This window comes from Tyto alba, unplaced genomic scaffold (assembly GCF_018691265.1).
Source record: "Tyto alba isolate M040663 unplaced genomic scaffold, T.alba_DEE_v4.0 Super-Scaffold_32, whole genome shotgun sequence".
NCBI lineage: Eukaryota > Metazoa > Chordata > Aves > Strigiformes > Tytonidae > Tyto > Tyto alba.
The window spans coordinates 5552144-5576244 of NW_024881307.1; the positions used below are offsets into that span (position 1 = coordinate 5552144).

The 24101-nt window shown below is 50.4% G+C and overlaps 1 protein-coding gene across 2 annotated transcripts in view; it reads right to left on the reverse strand.

Moving 5' to 3' along the window:
• Window positions 1-243: 243 nt before the first annotated feature.
• Window positions 244-24101, reverse strand: part of SORL1 (sortilin related receptor 1) — a 48652-nt gene continuing 24794 nt past the window's right edge. The window contains exons 18-48 of one of the 2 annotated variants that reach the window (XM_042800517.1): window positions 23929-24060; window positions 23305-23396; window positions 22327-22573; window positions 21713-21851; window positions 20839-21012; window positions 20562-20675; window positions 19230-19352; window positions 18449-18568; window positions 15887-16009; window positions 15556-15663; window positions 14977-15108; window positions 14590-14721; window positions 13740-13874; window positions 13194-13349; window positions 12467-12616; window positions 11940-12068; window positions 10308-10434; window positions 9566-9735; window positions 8892-9004; window positions 8465-8569; window positions 7413-7485; window positions 6140-6222; window positions 5762-5858; window positions 5019-5203; window positions 4452-4571; window positions 4187-4351; window positions 3140-3314; window positions 2506-2612; window positions 1621-1813; window positions 1291-1503; window positions 244-919 (exon numbers count right to left, since the gene is read on the reverse strand). In XM_042800517.1, the coding sequence (XP_042656451.1) occupies window positions 852-919; window positions 1291-1503; window positions 1621-1813; window positions 2506-2612; window positions 3140-3314; window positions 4187-4351; window positions 4452-4571; window positions 5019-5203; window positions 5762-5858; window positions 6140-6222; window positions 7413-7485; window positions 8465-8569; window positions 8892-9004; window positions 9566-9735; window positions 10308-10434; window positions 11940-12068; window positions 12467-12616; window positions 13194-13349; window positions 13740-13874; window positions 14590-14721; window positions 14977-15108; window positions 15556-15663; window positions 15887-16009; window positions 18449-18568; window positions 19230-19352; window positions 20562-20675; window positions 20839-21012; window positions 21713-21851; window positions 22327-22573; window positions 23305-23396; window positions 23929-24060 (4200 nt within the window). In that variant the 3' untranslated portion in view covers window positions 244-851. Of the gene's footprint in view, window positions 920-1290; window positions 1504-1620; window positions 1814-2505; window positions 2613-3139; window positions 3315-4186; window positions 4352-4451; window positions 4572-5018; window positions 5204-5761; window positions 5859-6139; window positions 6223-7412; window positions 7486-8464; window positions 8570-8891; window positions 9005-9565; window positions 9736-10307; window positions 10435-11939; window positions 12069-12466; window positions 12617-13193; window positions 13350-13739; window positions 13875-14589; window positions 14722-14976; window positions 15109-15555; window positions 15664-15886; window positions 16013-18448; window positions 18569-19229; window positions 19353-20561; window positions 20676-20838; window positions 21013-21712; window positions 21852-22326; window positions 22574-23304; window positions 23397-23928; window positions 24061-24101 lie in introns of both variants that reach the window. The other variant, XM_042800516.1, reaches the window with a different exon arrangement.

Below are 24101 nucleotides of genomic sequence, written 5' to 3' on the forward strand. Positions count from 1 at the left end.
CCTGGTCCTTGCACAGCACTGCGAAAGGACGCGAGACCTCTCTCCTGTGGGCAAACCCCTTCTGGTGACGGCCCGTGGCGTCACACCCACGTGCAAGGGTGTGCACGACCCGTGGCAGCACAGCTTTTGGCTTATAGGTACAGCAGCAGGAAGCTAAGCTCCTACGTAAAGTGTGTGCTGCAGTATCTTGACTTGGGCTCTGAGATTGCTGAAGGGTTGGGTCTCTCAATAAGGGGGAAAAAATATGTAAAAACAAGGATTTTTATTATCATGGCAAGAACAATGATGGGGATGCCAAGATACTACTGCCTTGCAAGATAAAGTGGCACATGTTCTACACAATAATGTGTACAATGTCTGACGACTTTGGAAATCTGTTTTCGAGCAGATTTCCCAATAAATTAACACAACAAAAATACTTTCATATAAAACAAAGTCCAAAGGATTTTTTTTTTTTTTTAAAGTAAAAGCAAAACCTTCAGGGACTATATTATTTATCTCTCTCTACATATATAATCTCCTGATTTTTTTTTAAATAAATTTATTCTTGTCTTAGAAAAATAAAATGAGTAGCCAATTTAGTCAACGGAAAATATCTCACAGACTTAAAAGCATGCCCAGCAAGCATAGCCTTGTAAGACTAAATTAATGTTAAATCAAAGCAATTTGTTACTAAACCAACCTAGTCTGCAATTCACAGTTGATTACTACAAAGTGTATTTTTAAAATTTTTTTTGGCCCATATAAAAATAACATATTGCAACTCAAAGTGCATTTTTAAAATAAACAATCAACTATTTTTATCAAATAAAATATTTACACCATTTGGTTTTTACAGTCAGAAATGCGCTTCACGCGATGACCATGGGGACATCATCTGAAAATCCAGTTATCATTGGGGCTTCATCATCCTCATCTCCTGAAAAACAAACCCAGAGCGCTGTTATGATGCCCTCAGCGTTTCATGGGGCACGACTAACCAGGCTACCGAATCTGGCCACAAAACTGCCCTCAAAACCCATACATTGCGGCCTTGCTCATGCTCTTACCTGGTTGTTATAGGTTATATTAAGGTTTTTACTGATTTGCGTTAGAGGGAGCGGTTTAAGTGAAGTTGCTAAAAACTTTTATCCTGTGCCAGCTTTGTACTCTGAGGACGAGATCAAATCCAGAGAGACTTTTAGGCCAAAGGTGGCCCAAAGCACAACAGAGAAGTTAGAGGTCTTGCACTGATTTCACACCCTTCAGACTGTCCTAAAATGCCACTGCAGGAAACCAAGGGCTACGTACCTAAATCATCTCCCGAGGAGAATATGGCTGAGCCCAGGCGGGAGCTGTAGTGGCTGTTGGCAAAGGCTGTGAAGCTGTTCTGCAGCCGCCTGTGCCTCATGTACAGCACCACGAAGCCAATCCCGAGGGTCACCAGCAGCAGGAACAGCACTGGAACCACGATGGCAGCGACATCTGTGGATCTCCCGGTTTTTGCTGCAGAGGAGTCTTCACCTAAGATGAGGGAGGAAGAAAGGTGCCGTTTGCCACCCACAGCACATTTCTCTAGAGAGCTTGTGAAGCTTTCCTCAGTCTTCGATAAGGAGGATGGGGAAAATGCCAGGGACTCACCAGTTCCCAGTTCATCATAGAGAAGTGTGGCCGGCTCGCCACACATCTGCCCGCTATATAGGCACCTGGCCTGAACAGTGAATGAATAGTTGTGACCGATCTTCAGGTTGGAAACTTTGAAGAAGTTTTCGGTGGTGTTCCCGAGATAAGCTGTGATGTTCATCAGGCTGTCAAACATGTGAATCTCATAACCCTGAGAGTTGTGAAAACAAAAGACACAAGCCCCAAATCACTCAACTGCAGAGGTCAGGTTTGCTCCTTCCAACAGGGCTTTGAAACTTGTTTTTCCTCCCAGATCTAGCTTTGAAAGAATGCACTGGAATATCAGCTGGGAGAGAGCAATGTGGAGCCTCCTCCAGGCAGCCCTGTCAGTGTGCACTGACCTTGGCCAGTTCAGGGAGGAGAGATTTCGGTCTGTCTGGTTCACTCTATTCTTAGTATCCACCCGAGACCACCCAAAACTCAGAGCCCAGTAACAGTGATGGCTTTCTTGGAGTAGTTTGCTACCTGCCTGGGCCCTGACAGAGAATGTTTCACAGATTTTCTATCAAAGTCCAAATAACGACAATTCTCAGATGCTACCGCTGTGCTTCCTGGCACAGTCGGGCAGTGTCCTATTCCCAGTCCTTTCACATATGTGACAGCTGACCTTTTCCAAGCAGATAATTATGTTTCTAAAAGGTGACCGATCAGATCTACCAGCTTTAGTACCTTAGTCGTGATAGGAATTGAAGTGAGCTCTACCTAGAGGGCTCATCAAGGACACTTAGGGGAGCAGAGCATACTGGCGTATTTTAAAGAGTCTGTGAAAAGCGCCTTGCAGTGGCTCTGCTCTAGGTTTTTCTGAAACACTGTCTGTCGGATGGGAGAGACAGCGCAACTTACCCGGCTTTCATTGAAATTACTTTCCTTTAATGCCAAACTCTTCCAAAAAAGCAGAATATGGTCATTTTCTGTTATAATTTTTAAGGCGTCTGGTGCGGACAGTGGAACTGCAAGTGAGAAAAAAATGGCGGGCAGGTTAGATTTTTAACACTGGTGACATTTTTCTTTTGGCTGAGAAACAGCAGTGGCGTCACTTCTGAAACTAAGTATTTTTTAGGGATCAGCACAATACTCTGCTTAGAAAAGGGCTGTACTGGAGGAGGCGACACTGTAGCGTGTAACCTGGTAGGAGTTTTCCAGTGGGTTTTTATGGCAGGACCGTCAGTGGTACTTCATGGGGTTTCTCCCATCCCCATACAGGCAGAAGAAAACCTCCCTGGCTATAGTTTGAGAGGCTTCCTCTCCACTGCTGTTCTTTGGGAGTTTAACTGCCTTCCCTGGGAACTGCAGGGAGGCCTCTCAGAATGGGGCTTTGGCTGTGGGAGAGGACTAAGTGATGCAGAAACACTACTGCAGCCTCCAACCAGCGCAGGGGTGGGGTGGATGGTACATGGGATGGGTGCTGGATTCCCTGTAGTGGACACTGCTGCAAGGACTTATCCCGGCACCCACCCAGTATTCCTCTTCCCTTTACCTGTGTTGATCTTCATGCTGGATTCTTTGCTCATGTTTCCCAGTTGAACAATCACATGGTATTTGCCTCCCGGTTCGAGTTTCTTAATGGCGTACTCCACCGTGCTGTTCCGGGTTTTCACTTTGTAGATTTTATCTGTTTTTCTTATTAAATCTTTAACTGCAACAGCGTATAACTGGATGGGGAGGAAAGGCACACACAGTGAAAGACCTTACTTTCCTGCAGACTGGCTAACAATCTCATACAGTGGTAGGACATTAGATATGGGGGACAAAATTTAAATGAAAAGCCGTGCCTGCACTCTACAGAAAGCCTGGGAAGTAAGATTTCAAGCCTCTTGCTGGACTCACTGGACCCCTGCCCGAGATCAGTATTTACAGATACAGAAAATGCAGTTACTGGAACAGATGAGGGGAGGAGGAAGACCTTAGGTTGTGCTTCTTGATGAATCACGAGGATGCAACGCAAACTCCTGCCCTGTCAAAGTTTCCAGTTTTGCTGGGAAGATTTGTACCTTTAAACCTTTGCCGTTAAAGTCTCTCGACCAGAATAGGAGCGGAAAGCTTGCTGAGAAAATGACTCGCCTTCACTGGAGCGAGACCTGACCGTACGCCAGTGTGCCAGAATACAGAACCGGGCTTTGTTGGGGCCGCGCCGGCGCAGCGGGAGCAGGAGCAGAGCCTGCGGCACGGCTGGCCTGACGCCCGTCCTGCTGACCCGCCGGCTGTGCTCAGGCACCGGGCAAAGCCCAAGCCCAGGAAGGTCTTTTAGCACACGCCCAAGTTGGCTCTCAGACTCAGTCGGCAACAGATACCCCCAGACCTGACTCTATTTACACGCAGCACGAATGTTAGAGCCCTGAGCTAACGGCCAGTGATGTGAACAGAGGAAATGCAGGTCTCGGGGGCGTCAGCATCTTGACGATGACTAGATGGAGGGTAGAGCTGAACTCAGACTCAGCTCTCCATCAGCAGCAGGGCAGGGATCTGTGTTTGAGCCAGGGTTTTGCATGCAGAGGGACAGGAGAAGGCGCTGTGAGATTATTACCATGTCCTGGTCGGGCGAATCGTAGGGCGATTCCCACTTAATGACCGCAAACGTCTTTCCGGTGTGCACCGAGTGGAGGTGCCGAGGGGGAAGCCGGTTGTCAGGGATCATCTTCACCACAACGTAGTCGGACGGTGGCCCTTGGTAGGGAGACATCACACGGACCTTGAAGGGATGACACAGCGGTTAATACTGTGCCTGCACCCTTCGGTACCAAACTGCAGCTCGCAGAGCGGGTCGGAGGGGGAGCAGAAAAGGAGCCTACCAGAAACAGGTACTGCTCATCCCGCTGCACGAGCACTGTGATGTTGTGGGAGGTCGTGGTGGTGTTGTGAGGGCTCCTGTACAGCTCTAGAAAGGATGTGGCGTAGAAAATGCCATAGACCTGTGGAGGAAGAGCATAACAGAGACGGTACAGATTTTGGCAAGGGCCAGAGCTCCCACACAAACTTAAACTGGCTGTTGTTTTTTAGGGACATGACGCACAGACCCTTTTTCCTCTGGGCACTCTCTCCTGCCCAAGTTCAGGCACAGTCTGCCCACTCACCGCTGTACTCCCCACCCTAAAATCCTGGGCTCAGCTCTGATAAAACAGCAGTCAACTGAAAGGCCACTGGAACATCATGCTGTCTGTATTTCAGCCACTTCTCCACAGACAACAAGAAGACTTTCCTTGATCCTGTTTAAGGGGCAGCAGGCGCTTTCCCTCTAAGCATAACGTTTTCAGGGCCCTGCAATTCAATTCCTACAAATTTTAAGATTTTGCTTGTGTTTGGAGGCTCTGAGCTAGACCCCGTCCTGTCTGGTGAGAAAAAGAGAGTCGGTGCCTTACGACATTCCTCGGTCCGGTCCAGCTGCACTCCACCGCAGTCTGGTTGATGGCCTTGGCTTTGAGACTTGGCGATGCGGGTCTTGTCCCACTGGTCACCACATGTACAAAAGACAGAGGGCTGTCACCCAGCTCCGTCTTAGCCCAAGCAGAAATTTCATAGGGGGTGTGTGCTGTCAAATTTGCCACTGAGCAAGAAGAGAAACGTGCACTATTAGGCGAGGCAAAGTACTGCAATGGCAGGGTGAGAGCACTAGGAAACGGTCAGCAGCATCAAACAGTCTTAGACAGGAGCATGCCTCTCTTGGGTTGTGTTTTCATTAGTTTTGAGTAATTTCCTTTATACAGAAGCACTTGGGACTCGGGTATCTAACCTAGCCTGTGCTTTCCCCTATCTAGTCTGTGCACACCAGGGATTTTTCCAAACCAGAAATTTGATTAATAGGGACATGTACTGTATACAAGCCCAAGAATTGTTGAACTTTTGAGGAGTAGATAAGGAACCACAAACAAAATCCCATGTGATGAGAAAAGGCTAGTGCAGCTCTGGGGGATAAATCCCAAATGTGCTTGAAATCTCCAAGTCCTAAAACCAAAGGCCAAGGGTTTTCTGGTTTGTCCTCTCTGGATTTACTCTCTCCTAAACAGAGAGTTGAAAAAAAAAAAAAAAAAATCCTGTAGCCTTCTATAAAACCTTCTGTTTGGTGTCGACTAAAGCAGAATTTTACACTTTGCACAGAATTTACCTTTTTGGATGGACTTTTCTCCTTCTATAATCAAAGTCCTTTTTTCCTGCCTGTGTGTATCAAAAGTCCAGTAGATGTTCACAACATAACCGCTGACCTGTCAAGCAGCAAGGGCACACAATACGAACTATCAGTTCAGCTGATTTTGCATTCAGTGAAAGAGTCACTGCTGAAAGTCTCTGCATTGTATTTTCCATCCTAATTAAGAGAGCTGGGGCAGTTTATGAGTAGTGAGACATGATTTGGCATGAAATAACTAGTTTCAAAAAGTAACTGCGATACTTAGGTGACAGTTTATCCCATCCAGCATTCACCATTCACCCAACACAGGCCTTTTTTTCTTTATTTTAGTTTCAGAAGTAAAGGTAAAAATGTTACCTTGATATTAGTAGTCATTTTTAAGCTGAAACTTATGGAGTCCTCACTATAGCTCTCAATGTGTATGACAGGTGGAGGAATGACTGGAAGAGAGAAACAGCTGTTACCGCAGCACAAAGAAATACAAAATCTTACCGAGAGGGGACAGGTAAAATACAGGCTTTCATTACAACAACCAGCTCTCAGACCAGGAACCCCCATTTTTCCAGCCCCAACTCTGCCTGCGTCACAGACACGTACCCCTCAGAGAAGTCACCGACATGCTGTACCTCCATGATTTTTTCCATCAACCATCTAAAAGCTGCCTTATCTGGCCTTGCTCAGCACTGGCTTGAAGCAGAGAGGTCTGGACACAGGTATTTTACTTCTGAACTCACTGGAACAAGCCTGTGTCCCAGTTAACAGCTTCTGGCCTTCAGAGGATCTGGTGAAGGGAGGTCAGGAGCTATCGGTGGGGACAGCTGCCGAACGCTCATGCAAAACCTGAAGCGAAAGCTAGCTTCTTTCTACCTGTGTTTTTCTAACCATCAGGTACTCATGTACTTTATATTATCTGAATCCTGAAATTTTAGTAGCATGGTGTTTTCTTTCCTTTCTTTGTCAACATAGTGAGGATGCACTTTTATCTAGCAAATTAGCAGACAATTTTGACATCAGAATATAGGTTTAAAAGAAAAACTTGACATTAATACAAATTATTTCAAAAGGCTTTTCTAAAAAACAGTTTGGAGGGAAATGATTTACTGTGTTGAATTCGTTTATATACTGTACTGCTGTGATAGTTTGTGGGAGCTTTAGTGGTCTTTTAGTGGTCTAACCTACATGAGATGCAGAAACCATCATAACCATAACCTACGAGGGAGGCGAATGAGCAAGCATCCTTTAAGCCAGTGGCAGCAAAGGAGTTAGTCATAATGTGTCTTGCCTATCTGAAGGTAAGATCTAGACTACACAAGTCAGAGGGAATCCATCTGCAGTCCAGGACAGAGAGGCACCTTCTGGACAGGCTTCTCGCCCACTTCTAGGGCAGTACATCCATCCCATGCGCCACAGAATTCAGAGGGGAAGAGTCAGCAACCCATTCAGACTCACCACTGAACTTTGATGCAGCTCAAGTTAAGCAAAATGGTCCAGCAAAGTTGTTAAATAGTGTAAAATGCTCAATAGGGGAGAATAAAGAACAAGGAGGTGGTTACGCATGCTGATGATAACCCTTCAGGCTTATATTCTGCCTTTTTGCTATGTTGTCCAAGTTGACTGAAACAGCATTTACCTTTGCCTTTTATGGTGGTTATGGATTTGGAATCACTCCAATTTCCCACTCCTCGACTAGTTACCGCAGCAACCTTTTCAAATGAGAGGGTTAGTTAATAGGAACAAATGTCCGCTGCCAACATTGTATAATGCAAACAGAGAACGAGGTTAGAGCGAGGTTATGGATGTGGCAGAGCTCATGGGAAAAGGACTTTGAAGCAAACAATAGCTTAATTACTTGGCAATAAAATGCTTATTACAGAGATAAAGCAGACTACTTTAAGTCAATTAAAGGAATCTAAGAGGGAGGTGCATCCTCTTTGCAGATAAGCGCCCTCTTATGAGATCTATATAAGGAATCCATCAAGATAAGGAGATTTGGACTCTGCTGGCCATAGCGTAGGTAAGAACCACACTACTGAGGTCCATGCAAGCACCGAATACAGTTCCAAAGACTTATTTGGGAACAAATTAGTATGGGAAGGAACACCATGGGAAGGAAAGCCTCGCTCCAACCAACTGTGAGAATAATACTGATTCGTGGAGGGCTGGGGGGACATTTACCCCACCTCCCAGTGAACTCCCCTAGGAACCCATCCTCATTCAGCACAGGGAGGATGGACAGTAGCAGAGTATACATTTATCAGGGCTCACTGTGCAGATTTTCTTTTCCTATTCTTATTACTTCTGTCTATAATTACCCAGCTTCTCCCGTGTGCATACATTTCCCCACAGGCAGATCTGCTTCTTCTCCCAGTGATACAGTAAGGACCAAATTTATCTCTGGCCCAGATCCAGTGCAACTGCAGTGACATTGGAATGGGCAATTAGTCGTGCAGATTTCGTAACAGAGCCCGGCCTTCTGGGAGAAGGAGCAAATCAAGGGCCTTAACTCAGGCCGTGAAACTATATACATGAGCAGTGCAAATGCCAAGCCCCTGTTGTGGGTTGATATTTAAGGGCAGGATTTTAACAACATACTTTTTTAGCAAGTACTTGACTGTGCCAGACTTAACCCACTTCGTGAAAAGTAGTGAGAGCACGCATAGATACAGCTTTGAAAATACTCACTCTAACTGTGTATAATGTGTTGACCAATAAGTTCTTGATCTCAGTGTAGTTCTTGGTGGTTCTAAGGGATGACCACTCCTTGGATCCACTTCTGCTATATTCCACCTAGGAGCACCAAAACAAGGGATGAGGGCCCCACAGTCAACAGTACCGTGGGGTGACAGGTCCCTCCGTGTCAAAATCTCAGTAGCATAAGGTACGAAGGCTTGGAAAGGGAGCCAGAAATGAAATGATGAACATAAGGGCTGTGACACTACCTACAGCCCTGCGGCATTTCTTCTCCCAACTTGCCGCATGCTTTCAGCAGATTTCCTCTAGGAAATGTCCTATTCCTGGCCCACCCCCCCCTGCAGAGATAGTGGACAGGCCAGCCCGCGCTGCTGTGAGCCCCCAGCAGCCTTCCCCACCCCAGGGCAGCAGGACTCACGATGAACTCCCGTATGAGGCCGTGGGCGTTCACAGGAGGACTCCAGCGGCCCATCACCACACCCTCAGCCTCCTTCTTCAGGGACAGTTGAAGGTTGAAGGGAGCATCCGGTACTAGGGAGGGAAACAGAGGTGTTAGTGACAGTCCAAGTTGTGTGTCTGGATCACACAGGGAAAAGCAGGGTCTCCCTGGAAGATTGGGACAGAGTGGGCACGGGAGATGTCTTATTCCTGTAGTTGTGTCCTGAGTCCCTTTCACCCCCACTCAGGAACAATAAAGCCTTTTTTGAAACTGCAGTGAAACTAGGATTTCACTAAGCTCTTTGCTTTATTTTGCATCTCCTCCTTAACCTGAGCTCCACTCTGCAGCTAGAAAGATCTTGCTCCTTGTGTACGGTACTGAACAGTCCCATGGGCTCCTTACTGCACTGGAAGGAGAGGTGAACTTCCCAGTGATGCTAAATCACTGAGTCATAGGGAAGAGGGCAGGCTGGTGACTCAGTGCAGGGCTGACTCTAGGCAGGGATCCCGCAGCCCTTTTTCCAAGTCCAGCATAATTTCTAGGCCTATGTAAAGACTCCTCTTGTTCATAAGGGAGATATCTCCGTGGTATCTACTTTCCAGCTGAAGCAGCATGCATCAGGTCACTGAGAGGAGCCATGCAGGTCTGCTTACGTCCTTCGGGTGTCCGGAGGGTGATGAAGTCGTTGGTGTTATAGACTCGGCTGAGACATTGCACTTGGACTTTCACCTGATAGGTACAGTCAGGCTTGAGGACTTTCAAAATGCTGTTGGTTTTGTTGCTGTGTGTTTCCAAAATCTTCCAAATGCTTTCACCAACCATCCTGCATGACAGAGTCACACCCCCTCTGGTCAGGACAATGTTTAGTAACAAAGGGTGAAACAATCTATTTGTATGTTGAGAGCTTGCTGCTTAGTTCTCTTTTCAGTAAAGCCACACCACCAGCTTGAAAAGATGCTCTTTGAAAGCCTGAACTAAACATAGCTTAGTGACTTATAAGCATCATCCTCTGAGGTTTTCTATAACTGCTGTGCTCTAATTTCTTGCCTTTGTTCTGGTTGTTAGTGGTCCCACAAAGACAAGACACGAGTGTTAAAAAAAAACAAAACTGAATTTAGCTACATTACCATCTGAGTAAATAATCGCAGAGGAAACAAAGACAGCTTTTCAGAAATGCCCTCTAGTTACAGCTATTTTGGGTCTCCTTTGCAAGCAAGTATTAGAAGTATTTTCCAAGCAGAACTAGACTGCACAGCTCTCAGTCTTTCAGGCCTGATTTTGTATGGTGCTTTGCCATAAACATGGGCATACTGATACCTGTGCTCTTGCTTCTCCAAGCCTTTATTTATATATATACAAATAGCAGGGTGTCATGCAGTGTAATGGGCAGGGTACCTGTAATAGACGTTGTAGACACAGGAGGTTGAGGACATTCTCTTGGGCCGAGCCCATGTCAGAGTGACATCACCGGAGAAATCAGCCGTCCACTGGAGGTTCTGGACTTTGTACACGATTGTGTCATCTAAATAGGCAATGGGAAAAGTTAGTCTATCGGAGGGAAACATGCCCTTTGCCCAGAACAGAAAGAGAAGTTATGTTCATAGCACAAACAACAGGCGGAGGTAGAAACAGTAGTATGACTGAAGGGCGTATCTGCACCATTCAAATTAGATGTGTAATTTAGGTGGTCATTATCAGTGGAGAAATGTGAGCTGTTCAGAGCAGGAGCGTACCCTGAGTGCTCTTAGTTTTCCCAAAAATGTCTTGGTTGTCTTTATGCTGCATCATGCAAGCATCCCTTTTCCCCTGAGGAAAGATAAAGCATGGCTGTCAATGAAATACTCTTCAACATCACTTTGGAAGTGTAGGAGTGCAAACTGATCAGTGCAAGCTGAGTCACTCCTCTACTCGTGCGATGGATCCGTGCTGTCGTCGTAAGCCACCCAGGGCCCTTCTTTGCGTGGCTCTCCTTATCACATCTCACGTTCAGCAGGACCCAAGCGAAGGCTGGTAATTAAGGCAGTGGTCTGGGGATTGCCTTGATGCGAGCTCTGCAGCTGAACTGCTGCCTGACCTTGGGAAAGGCAATTAGGGGATAATGGCACTGGGCAACCCAGCGCTGGCAGTGGTGGGGACTGGACGTGCTTATCGGAAATGGCCCAAATCCATGCCCTGCTCCCGCTAGGCCATTCCCTGCTCTCTCCCTCCGGGGCACCGCGTCTTGGAGTCTGCATCCAAACTCCGTGGCCTGGCCCCGCTCGGGTGCTCAGCTCCATTCCCAGTGCTGTACAGAAACCAAGCAGAGCGGAGCCCAACTGCTGCTGCTTCGCTCTCCCTAACCAACTGGAAATGAAACCCAGCGGGCACATGGGTCTGCAGCCAGGCACAGCGAGACGAGGGAAAAAGAGACGGTTTCCCCTTGGCGCAGCAGCCAAGCCCTGAATCTTGGCAGCTCCTTCCCCCTCCCGTGAACCTGCCAGCCTCTCCCAATCAATATTTAATTAAAGAACTAAAACCTGATTGATGCTCAAAGCCCCAAGCAGTTCACCAGGAAAGCGGCTGAATCTCATAGCTGGCCAGAGACAGCAATTGATCGCTGTTATCAGCCCAGGGCGGGCTGCTGCCTGCGTCCCTCCTGCCTCCGTGGGGCCACCAAAGGCCAGCGTGGGAGGACCAGTGATGGCAACAGGGCACATGCCACAGCTCCCAGGGTCACCTTGCAAAGGAGGACGGAGCGGGAGACTATTTCTTCGCCTGGGGGCCACATAAAATAGGCAGCTTTGCTCGTACCCATCCTAGATTTGGTTTTCTGTGTCTGAGGCTGCCGGAAGACAAATTGTCAGTGTAGAAGTTGTCCAGGAAGTTTGTCCCAGCTGGTTATAGATGGGCGAGGAGGTAGCTTGGACAACTGAACAGAGGCAGGTAAGTCTAGCATGCTGTGTGAATGAAAGGTCACATATCCAGAAGAGCACCTCTGCGACAAAACACAGAGCAGGGCATGAGAAATGGGAGAGGGCTGCTGCTTACCGGTACAGTTACTCTCATCGCTGCTGTCTGAGCAGTCCAGATATCCATCACACCGCTCTGTCACCATGATGCAGGCCTCTCCGTCCTCGCACTTATAACCATTGGGGCACGACAGGGTGCTGTGAGTAGCTGAAAGAGGCAGAACAGTTTCAGGGATCGAGGCAGGAAAGTTCCCCCACCAGCACCGGGCTGTTTGCAGTGTCAGTGCTGCTTCAAAAGCAGGCACAATGCTGGGGTGGCTGCACATCAGGGATGGAGCTCAAGCAGAGTGTGTCAGTCATAGGGCTGTCTTATTCTGGCTGCATCTTCTGGCACGGTGGCATCAGAAGAACCTGGAGCTTATCCCACAGGAAACAACAATTGGAACGGTACTGGTGGTTTGGGCTTTGTAGTCCTTTTTTACTGTAATGCTGCATCTACTGCAAGGATTTCACTAGCAATAAAACTCCTCGGCGGCTCCCCCATCCTCACAAGGAGTTTCCCGAGGGAAAAATCCAGGCGAGATGCTCTCCCGTGCCCGCACTTACGGCAGTTCCTCTCGTCTGTGCCATCCTGGCAGTCCCGCAGGCCGTCGCACCGCTTCCAGTTGGGGATGCACTTGTGCAGCTGCTGGCACTCAAACTCGAACCTGCTGCAGCGGCCCGGGAGCGCCGGGGAGGTGACAGTCACGTTGGGTCCTGCACACAGCAGCAAGTGAGGAAACCACCCAAGGCACGGCCAGGCTGCCAGTGCCACCAGGAGGGACCAAAACCTGTCCCCAGGTCCCGACTCCACTAGATGGCAATCTCTTCCCATCTAGCAGGTAGATGGCTTCTGCTGGGATGATGCCTAAACCATCCTCTCTCCTGACTACAGAGGGCTGGAAAAGCAACTGGTTTGCAGGAGATGTCCTGTACCAGCTCAGAGCTTGGCAAGCCAAGGACCGCAGCGAGAAAAAACCCTCTTTTACCTTCAGTGTAGGTGTGAGCTGAAAAGCCACTCTGCAGCCCTGCTCTCCATGATCTTACACAGTCTCAGACACCATGGTATTTGAGCAGGGACCTGAGGCAGCAGTTTGTGCCTCCTGTGGGGCTGGAACAGGGTCCCAACTGGTGGCACGGACTCTGACCCCAGAGAGAGAGGAGATGGTGGGCTTTTACACGACGGTGTAATTCAGCCCTGTAATCTGGCAAGGATCTGAGAGTGAAAGGCCGGCAGTCCTTGCAGATGGGATCCCACGGAAAAAGGAAAGGGGTGAGGCAGAGAAAAGCTTACGTGAAGTAGGGCAGGCTTCCTCGTCGGAGCCGTCGGTGCAGTCCTTGTAGCCGTCGCAGACCCAGCTGTTCATGATGCAGCTGCCGCTGTTGCAGCGGAAGTGATTTGGTAAACAGGTCGGCGGGACCGATGTAGTAATGGGATGAACTGGAGAACCTAAAAATGCACCAGGGAGAGCTGATCTGAGATCCCTGCTCCCGCGTACAGGCTGTGCCTGTTCCCTGCAAACTGAGAGCCACGATCAGCGGAGGGAAGTGGGGAGCAGGCAAGGCATTATAAGCCCAAGGTTTTCATCTGCATTGTATCTGTGAAGCTCCTAATGAGGATTTCCAGAAACATGGACTGAAAATATGCCTGAGAGAGCACACTCAGCCCACTCATGGGGGATTTCTGGAGCCATGGGGGCTGGCGCAGGCTGTCCCAAGCAGCCCTGCAGGAAGGCAGCTGATGCTGACAGCAGTTCTTCAGCATGCCACAGCCCAGCCTCGGCCAGGGCTCCGGCGAGCACAGCACAGCAGAGCAGAGCAGAACGCCGTGTACCCTTACCCTCACAGTCCTTCTCGTCAGACCAGTCCCCACAGTCGTTCTCCTCATCGCACTTCCAGCGGTTGGGGATGCAGTGCCCGTTCCCACACTGGAACTGGTAGTACCGGGAGCAGTTTGGGGCCTCTGTTGGGTTTTCTGACAAGGAGGAGAGTCCTGTGAGCCCCAGCGTTAGCTCAGCAGGCTTCAGCACAGTTGAGGTGTGGGAGTGTCTCAGGCCAGGCTACAGCTGGCCCAGAGAGCATCACCCTATCTGTCTGCCTGAGCAGCAAAGGCAGGGTCCTTTCTCCTCACCTCCAGCAACCCCATTCCTCACAGCCCTCCCTAGCCTGTTGCCACTGCCGTTAACACCTGTGTGCTGGGTGCTTCATGGCCAGACACCACCGATGATCTCAGAACCAGAGCTGACAGCAACATTCAGACAGAGCATGGCAGAAATGGAGAAGCAAACCCTGCAACTCTGAAATGAAGACGCAGCTGGTTTGTCTGGCTGGGTACAGCTCCTGCAGCTACCCAGGGAACAGTGGTAAATATTGAGCTTGGCTGAAAACTGCCTGTCTGCTTTGGGCTGGGAATCTGTGGAGTAAATATGGTCACATATGACTTAAGCAAGCACACAATGTGCCAGCCATATCAGTTTTTTCACTGTGCTTCAGTTTACCTGCCTGCAATATGAGGAAAATTATACTGATCTCAATGTAAGACACTCTGCAATGTGCAAGTGGAACACTACACACACGTATATGTACATACACTTGAGTGAGTATGTAAAACATGAAGCCAGTACTCTATGCTCCTGCAATTCAGAGGAGGCTGGGACTACAGTGACGGGAGACCATGAGGTACTGCTCACCACAGTTTGCTTCGTCAGAGTAATCGCCACAGTCATCCATCCCATCGCACTTCCACACCAGGCTGATGCACACACCGTTCTGGCACTGGAAGCTGAACTGGTCGCAGGTCCGGTGGAACTCGGGGTCCTGGGCTGCAGGGCGGCACGGAGGGACATCAGAGGTTTGGTGTAAAGACCAAAGGATTAAGGGAAGCTCATCATTGAGAAGGAAGGAAGGCACACACTCAGAGGCAATCATAGGTTTCTAAGCAGAGATTACAGTCTAGATCCACCTCTTGGGAGATTTGGCCTTTCTGGTGCCCTGGGAAACACACTCTCCTCTCCATGCCTCTGGTTTCATTCTCTATCCAACTCTCCTTTTGCAAAGATGCACAATAGCACACTTACAGCAGCCAGCATAGTTGGCATCTTCATCTGATCCGTCTCGACACTGGATGATGCCATCACACACCATGGAGTGGAACAAGCACTGCTGCCGGTTCTTGCACACAAAATCCATGTAGCGGGTGCACAGGGGTTCTGGAGAAATGGGAGGGGAGGGGATGGCACCTCTGCTGTCCTTGGCAGCAGGAATGCCACCCACTGCGGTCTGCACAGACCTGAGCGCCGCGGCTGGATTTCAGGAACTTACAGGCAGCTTCCAAGACAATTTGCTCAAGCAAGCTCTGTCCCTGCACAGGCTGCCCTCGCCCGTAACGCATTGGGGTGCGAGTGGGTTGGCCCAGGCGTCGGGAAGGATTTGGTCACCTCCCTGAATGCAGCTCCCGACAGTGTGCGCTCCCTTTCCATCACAGCCCTGCCTACTGTGCCTTTTGCTGACACTCACAGACCAGCGGATTTCCCAGGGGGCTCGTGAACGCTAACTAAGGCTTTCCCATTATCTCACCAGGGCTTTTCTCCCAGCGAGACAGGCTTTGGCAGACCGTGAAGGCTGTCAGCCCTCGCTGCCGGGGCCCCAGTACTCACCACAGTGCTGCTCGTCCGAGGCATCGGAGCAGTCATTGATGCCATCGCAGTGTTTGCTGGTTGGGATGCAAGTGCCGTTCGGGCACTGGAAGCCGTTGCACTTTTTTTCTGAAATTCAGAATTGGGTGGATGTTGTGTGGGGTTTTTTTTCTAAGCTGCCTTCAGTTAGCTGCAAACAGCCATGGCACGGCCCAGCTACCTTCCCTCTGTGCCTGCCCGCTTTTGGAGGGATGGGAATCTCCCCCCCGTCCCGAGTTTGCTGCAGGTTTCTCTCAGCGAGTTTGGAGAGATCCCTCCCGCCCTGGGGCAGAGCCCCCTCCGCAGGCATTACCGCAGTTGGCGGGGTCCTCGTCGGAGCCGTCCTGGCAGTCGGCGTCGCCGTCGCAGGCCCAGCGCTGCGGGATGCAGTGGCCGTTCTGGCACTGGAAGCTGGAGGCCTCGCAGGTGTGATATACTGCTGAAACCAGAGCCGGGGCCACCGCCTGAGCGTGGGCCCCGCCACCACGCAACCCCGGCTCCCTCGGCTTGCACCAGGACCTCAGGCAGGTCCCCGTGCTGAGGGCAGCTCCAGAGCACGACCCACCGCCCCGCGGGCTCCAGGCAAGAGGCTGCCGACAGTCCAGGTTCTCCCCGGGTCACACCGGGGGTTCTTCCTCTCTGTGACGTGCTTGCTCACAAGCCTGCTGTGCCTCGGGGATGGCTTTTGGAGGCTAGCGAGCCATCCCAAAGCTCTCCCAGTCAGGGCCCTCCTTCCCTTTGATCCCGGTCCTTGGTGGGTGTGGGCAAAGGTGACAGTGGTGGCATCTGGCCGGGGATGGCAAGAAACATCACAGCAAGCAAGCAAGGCTGCGTGGAGTGGCAGGGTCCCCCGTGCAGGGCAGGATAGACTCAGAGTCAGCCTTTAATTGCAGCAGGCAAGGCTTTTCCATGTTGCCAAAGCAAATTAGAAATACAAATCTCCTTGGGTTTCCAAGGGAGTAGGGCCCTGGCTTTCCTTCGGCTCCTGTCGTGAAAATACCTGACTGTGGGGTATCTTGGTTGAAGCCTAGTCTATGTTGTCACTTTAGAGACAAATACTGCTCTTCAACCAGGAGACCACTCGTCATTATTGAGAAGAAAAGCAATGTTCAACTTAATTAAATTGCATGCTACTGAATTTTCGGTTAGCGAGTGACATGCTCTTGCAGATATTTCAAAATACTACAATCTTGTGACAGTAATATTCTATTAGGTATTCAGCATGAAATGTAATTATTTTAGATAAGAGCAATAATTGCAGCCGGTGAAGTAAGATGAAATGTTTCTCAAATAATTGTGATCCTCTTAGATAATTTCAACTTTAGGCTTTACAAACCCGATACGCTTTTAGAAGTAGGTTGCTTTCCCGTAGCAATTCTCTCTGGAGAAACTCATATGAGAGATAAGTGATACCAATATAAATTAAACCTTCTTACATAGGCACACACTCGGAATACTAAAGACCAGGGTCTCCAGTGCCACGGTATAAGCCCCGTACGCTCGAGGCATGGCACATGCCGCAGCGGGGGAGCACACAGGAGCCCAGAGGTCTGAAAGGGATCTTCTAGATCCTCGTGCCAGAGCCCCAGGACAGCAGCTAACCCAGCCAGCCCCGTTCTCTGTCCCAGCGGCTCTGGGGCTGCAGCCAGAGCAAAGCTGCTACCAGTATCCCTGGGGGCTCCCAGAGCCCCCCAGGGCTGCCCTGGCCCCATCACCCCGTCTGCTCTGATGGGGGTGATGGGGCCATCATACGGGCTCATCTCAGCCAAGTAGCATGGAAATATGCTTTTATCTTGAAATATCCGGTGTTCTGGTTTACAAGTACGATCTCCTGTCTTTCACTGATTGACTGAAGCACTGCCTGCTCTCAGAACTCTCTTCTTATGCAAATACTTAGGCTTTTTGGCTTGGATGGTTTTTGTTTGTTTTCAATGGAAAAGACCAACGATTGGTTATCTGTTGTCTTTTCTAACGAGAAAAAGGCTCTATCTGGCTGTTAACTTCAGGAAACTGCTGAGGGACATCAGTTTTACACTGGCGCCGAGAAGGGCTGAGTGTTGTGACTTTCAACTGCAAACAGAGAATGAGGCTCACGGGTGTAGGACTTGCTGCACAGGAGGCGTAAACTAGGAACAATACTATCTCTGGCAACCAGGTTGCATCAATATGAGTTATAAACAAAACCAAGAGTGGATCTTCCACATGTGACTCCATACTCGTGACACCCTCTTTAGATTTTCAAGCCCACAGAGCAAAGTGAAGCTTCTAGAAAAGGGGTCATTTGCCAGACTAAATCCGCCTCTCCTTCAGATCATTTAAGTATGGAAAAGCTGCAAAGAACACGCCTGCTTTCTGCAACGTATTTAATGGCAAGAAAACTGTCAGAGTTCAAGCTGTGAAATGTGATCAATGCACACCAGCCTGTTTGCAGCCTCCGTGTAACAAGGGAGCCCTTTTTGCACAGAAGCATTCTCTGGCTGCCCGGCAGCCACAGTCCCACTTCCCCATTCAGCAGAGCTTCAAAAGCTGGCACACAGAAGGTGGATGGCCCTGTGGCCACGGCAGCGAGGCACACCTGTTGGTGCAATTGTGCAAGTAACAAGCAAAGCCGGATCACTGTGCGAGCATTGCAAAGCTGTCAGCAAATTCACAGAGCCCTAAGGCCTGTTGAAGGCACTGGAGGAGAGAAACTCTCTGTTTTTGGAGCACTGCATCACCCTGAGCTGAGCTACAGGCTGCCTGGCTGCTCTGCTGGGTGGCTCAGCTGCCAAGCAGGGAAACAGGCCTAAGATTTTGGCCAACATCTTATAGCACCTCAGGCTCTAAGTAATGAGTGTTTGCAACAGAAGGTTATTGATCACATCAAAGTGCTTACCAGTGCAGTTTGCTTCATCGGACCAGTCCCTGCAATCGTTATCACCATCACACATCCAGGAGAGACGAATGCACATCCCTGAGCTGCAGCTGAATTCGTCGTTTCTACACTGGTGAGCCTCTGCAAACGAGCACACATGGTCAGATGTTTTTGGGGCCAGGGGAGAGGAGGAGGAAAGCTTCATGTGGGCTACTGACCAAGGAGAGGAGGCTGGTGTCTCAGAGGCGACAGACTAGAGAGCCCTGCAAGGCAGACTCATCTTGAAAGCATGTTTTCCCACCTCATCCCTAGCCCTGAATGACCACAAGCTACTGCCTGGCTGTTTACCAGCTTCTTCTCTCCTTCTGTTCAGCACCCTGCCATTCCGAACGGCCAGGCGGGAGGCGGATGGCACAAACATGGCACCACTGAGCAACCCACGCCTCCTGTGTGCTTGCTGGGCAGCTGCCCGAGGTCAGCTTGTAATCTCTACCAAATATTTGTCTTCGGGTCACAGGAGTACCCAAGCAGCAGAGCGGGAGAGCTGGATGATAACGGCACAGAAGCCTCCCAGCCGCACCACAGCAAGGGGGAGAACCAGTGCATGGCCTCACTCTCTTCTGTCCCTCATTTCCCAGTAAATGATGGGAGGAGGCAGCTGCTAGCCAGGATAAACAGGGCGATCTGGTGAAGCGCTGCCTTGCCCTACAGTGTCTAACAAGTAGGACCCTGCCCCAGAATCCTGCTGGGATTTCTGCCCTTGCACGGGGACAGGGAACTAGGTTTGGGTGAGGGCACTCACCACAGTGACTTTCATCGCTGTTGTCCCCGCAGTCATCCTCCAGGTCACATTTGTAGGAGAGCGGGATGCAGGTCCCCGAGCCCTGGCAGCGGAACTGGGTGTCGGTGTCGCACACGGTGGTGGCTAACGCAGCAGGGAGAGGAGGAGAATGAGGTCAAGTGGCAGTTAACAAACAGTTTCTGCTGCCCGAGTGCGTGTACTTGGTGCAGGGAAGCGAAGGGAGAGGGAGAGCAACCTGTGAGCTTTGTTCAATGCAGCCCGAGTTACTGTATTTTAGTGGCATTATTAGGCACTCCGTGTAAAGCAGAGAAGAGAGGGGTTAGCTGTCTGTCTGGGGATCAGGACTGAAGCTCCTGCCACCGTCGTGTCCACTCGCAAACCAGAGGCACTGCCTACCAGCCAGGAGCAAGAAAGCCGAGGCTGTAGAGCTGCCTGCTCCCCACAAAGGGGCCCTGAAACCACCGGTGGTGGGATGAGAGAGGGCAGCCAAAGGAGGGGAAAAGCTGGGCATGAGCGTTGCTATCGGTCACGTCCCACTCAGGTAAGGGAGACAAGCGACTTAAGATTCGTAAATCTAAGGCAGTATCCCTGTGCCAAACTGGTGACTCCCCAGCAAGCCCCCGCAGTGGAATGGGTACCCACAGAGACTTTCTCTCACATGGAGCCAGGCAATGAACTGAAATCTGGACTCTGCTGACTGGTATCTCAACACTGGCAGGAAAATAAGCTCCTTATCAGTATAAACCAGGCATAAATGGCATCTCTCCAGGAGCACCTGGTCCTCCACCAATTCCTAACTTTAAACCTGAACCTTTTTCCACAGTGCACTAATCCAACCCTTCAGGCTCTGCAAAGCTGCAGAACATCACCTCCTCCTGCACACACTGGTGGTCCCTAATTTTACTCAAAAAGGTGATCTCCACCTTTAATGTGTGAACTCAATTTATTAGCTCGAGAAGCCCGTGTCTGCATGATGCAGACTGAAAGTCACTTTCTATCCTCACTCTTTTCCTCAGCATTGGCTATGCCCTCAATTAGCCTCAGAAAACAATTACTGCGAGAGACAAACACGCCGTCACACGAGAGCTGGCATCAGTCTCAATGAATTCTAGACATTTACTCCTGAGCTGGTTGAGAGGGAAATGTTGGCCCTCGCAGGACACAACGCATCCGACTGGCTTTGGATGTCTACCAGAGCAGATGAGTTGCACCCCCCAGAGCGCCTCTTGCTCTCCATGAGTACGAAGGGAGCAGAGACCATCGGCTCAGGTGCAGTGCCAACACAGCAGACATCTAAATTTGGATGGGCGAATGCCACCGCAGGACACTTACGGCAGTTCTTCTCATCGCTCATGTCCCCACAGTCGTTATCGTTGTCACACTGCCAAATGCTGTTTATGCAGTTTCCATTGAAGCATCTGTACTGGTTTGGCAGACACGTGTTTTCTGATGCAAAAGGGAAAACAAAAACAAGCTGGCATGAGGCATGACGCTGCGCTTTCAGAAGACAGGCTGTACTCCCCCTCGCCCAAAGGGCAGCAGGAAGGTCATCAATGGTAGAAACCTCCTCTCAACACAAAGCAGGAGCAAGAACCAAGCGTGGTTTTACCTTCCTTTACGCAGGTGTTGTTCTTCATGACGTAGCCGTGAGGACAGTCACACTTCACCTCCCCCGTGGGCAGCACAGTGCTGGACACCCCCTCGGGGCACTTGCAGCTCCTGCCGTTGTTCGACTTGGGCAGGCAGAGCAGGCTGCAGGGCTTGGTGATGCAGGCATTCTCCCCTGGCATGCGGGCAGGGAGGAAGGGGACATGGTCAGGACGGAGGGCTGGAGACACCACGGAAAGCCCAATTTCACCTGCCATCCCAGGCTCTGGGCTCAGACCCCCGGGAGGAGCCAGCTCTGCAGCACCGCGAGCTGACACCGGCCTTAGAAATGCACAGAGCCATATGCTTCAGGGAGATCGAGGGCCTCAAAGGTCCTCCCAGTCTCTTGCAGGCTGCTGACTGGCACAGCCCTTTGATGGTCTTATACCCATCTGAAAAAGAAGCCATTCCCTTCAGCGCATTCACCACGCAGGGGCCACCACTACCTTATTGCAGCCCAGACAGATGACTCAGTGGAGGACAAACTTGGTGCAGCTCCAAGACCACGTATTTTTTTCGGCCCCATTCAGCACTTTGCATGGAAAGGCTGTGGTCTGTGACCTAAACTATGAGGTGCTACCACAGCCAATGGCCCTATGGGCTCTCTCCCTGATGGGGAGTATCTCTCCCGGCAGCCAAAAAGCGTGGTGCACCGCTCATGAAACACGTTCCTTATGACAGCACCCTGAGCGCTGCAAACCCTGCAGAAATGGGGATATATTCAGGCCCATAAAATGTGAGCTGGGATGGCCTGGTGGCCTGGGAACCTGTGGAAATGGGAGGATGAACACATTTTTAAATCACAGGAGTGATTAGCTGCACCTTCACACGATTACCTGTCGTCTTTCCTCTGTAAAAGATTTTCATATCCATGATCCCATTTAATCGGCCAACCAAGATCTCCATTCTTGAGCCGCTGGTTTTGGATGCTCTGAAAATACTCAGCTGTGACCAGTCGTTCCAGTAGATTTCATTCTGAAACACAGGCTTTGCTCTTAGCGTGAGGAGCAGTGCTGCCGGGGCTGTGCTTGTCAGCGGTCGTCTGCACTAAGCCTGCACTAACTGCCTGCATGCGCAGGGCAATCGAGAGTGCAAAGTCTCCCCAACCCAAGGGGAAGAAGATGAGGAAGACCTGAGCTGGGGTGTGAGCGGGAACAAAAACAGCAGTCACATCTGCTGGGTAGCACACAGCCTAGGGAAGATACGGCAGGGTGGCTGTTTGGGAAAGCTGCGCTTGGATGTTGGTCCTGGTTTCAAGAGGTCCTGCTCATCTCAGGGCTTTGTGGGAACGTGCCAGGAGCAGAAATAGAGGAAACATCATGCCCGCTCCTACCCTCTGAATCTAGCACACTGAGTGCTCTTCCACTGCCCACCCCATACGTGCAACGACCTCTGAGCATGTGTGCTCCAGAAGCGCACGCCGACTGGAAACAAGCTGCTGCATACATACCTTAAATACAGCAATAGCGTAGGGGTGAGGGAGGCTGTCCAGGATCACGGATCTCTGCAGCCCATTGAAATCAACCCTCTCGATCCTGTCCATATAGGCTTCGGTCCAGTAGATCCAGTGGTCATCCACAGAAATGCCATTGGGCCACCGCACGCCCTCCGAAACGATGCACCCTGCCGATGACCCATCCATGTCGCTTCTGTAAATGCCAGCTCTGGAGTCTCCCCAGTCTGTCCAGAACATCAACCTGACAATAGGAGGAGAGGTTACTCGAAATAATAACAAAACAGATCACCAAAAGGAAACAGGTTACGAAGCAGAGGTTTGAATGCTTCACATTCCACATCTCTTGCAAGACATGCCTTTGGAAAGGGAGCTCTTTGCAATTCTAATGAACGCCACTGGCAGATCTACAAGCAGCAGCGAGGCTTATTTAGCTGCAGTGGTGCGAGTGCAGCTGCAGGTTACCTTGCGTTGACCTGCTCTGCTTCAGCCCATGTGGCTAAAGGCAGCTCAGGTTTGTCAGCGTGACATTTGCAGCACAGCAGCCGCGGCAAAACCGTGCTCAGAAAGACGTAACTTGCAGTTGAGGGTGACTCCGTTTCTCACACATCACCACAGCTCTCCCCACAGACCAGACCAGTTTTACTGGCAGAAAAAGTTATTTACTAGTAGATATGTATGGGTAGGAAAACAGCAGTTTAATAGAAAGAAAAAACAGACTGTGACCTCTGCTCCGAGGCGGCTGGTGGCTTAGTTGGGCAGGAATGGGCTCCACGGGGCAGGATGTGAGCTGCACCCCGCTGCTCTGCCCATCGCTGCTCCCGTCCCCTCACTGTGCCCTTCGGGGCCAAGCCTCGCAAAGCTCTCCCTCGAGTTCACCTCTTACGAGTGTAGCAGTGCAGGAGGGGCTGTACCAGCGTGGTTCCCCTCGGGAATATCAAGGCACCCGACTATTTGCGATGCTTGCTCTCTTACCCGTCTCGGGGAACCAGAGCGAGGGCTCTGGGTCGTTCAAGTATCGAGGAATTGAGGACGGTGAGCCGCAGGTCTCCGTCTGGAGTGGCAACCTAGAGTCGTAACCAGAAACAGGAGGTGTGTGTTTACTGCGGGCAACATGGAGGGCAATTGCACTGGTTAAAGTTACATGAAATCTGTGGCAGGTAATTACTGCTCCCTAATAAAACAGCTGCTGTGGGCGCAGGGAGCGGTTACTGTGAGGCAGGTGATAAAAGAGGATAGATCGGTTCATTTATTGACGTTTCTGTGTGACTGAGCAAGCAGCCAGCTGCTCTGTCTGTACCCCGTGCTGGCCGTGTGTACTCTGTGGGGATGTTGCTTTTTCCCCCCCCCGCCCATCTCTGCTGCACGATTCGGTCTTGAGATCTGCAAACTGATCTCAGTTTAAGCACACAGGGCTTAGTGTTCTCATACCCTGTTTGCATTTGGTCCAATAAAGCGGCATGTGGGACAAGGGCCACTGTTCAGCAGTGCCCCCCCCCGGGAATGAGACCTCAGAGAAGCAGCCAACTTAGGACCTAGCCACCTCAAAGATGTACCGACACAGCCACCTCCTTGTAGCACGGGTGGGCATAGTTGTACCTCAATTTTGGGAATCCCGGCATTGACCCAGTACAGCAGCTGACTGAGAGGTTCAAAGGCCAAAGCTTCCACTGTTTCCAGCCCGGTGCTTATGATTATTTCTTGCCCAGAGCTGCCGTTGAGACAGAGACGCTGAAAAAAAAAGAAATAAAATCAGAACAAAAGCCGAGGAA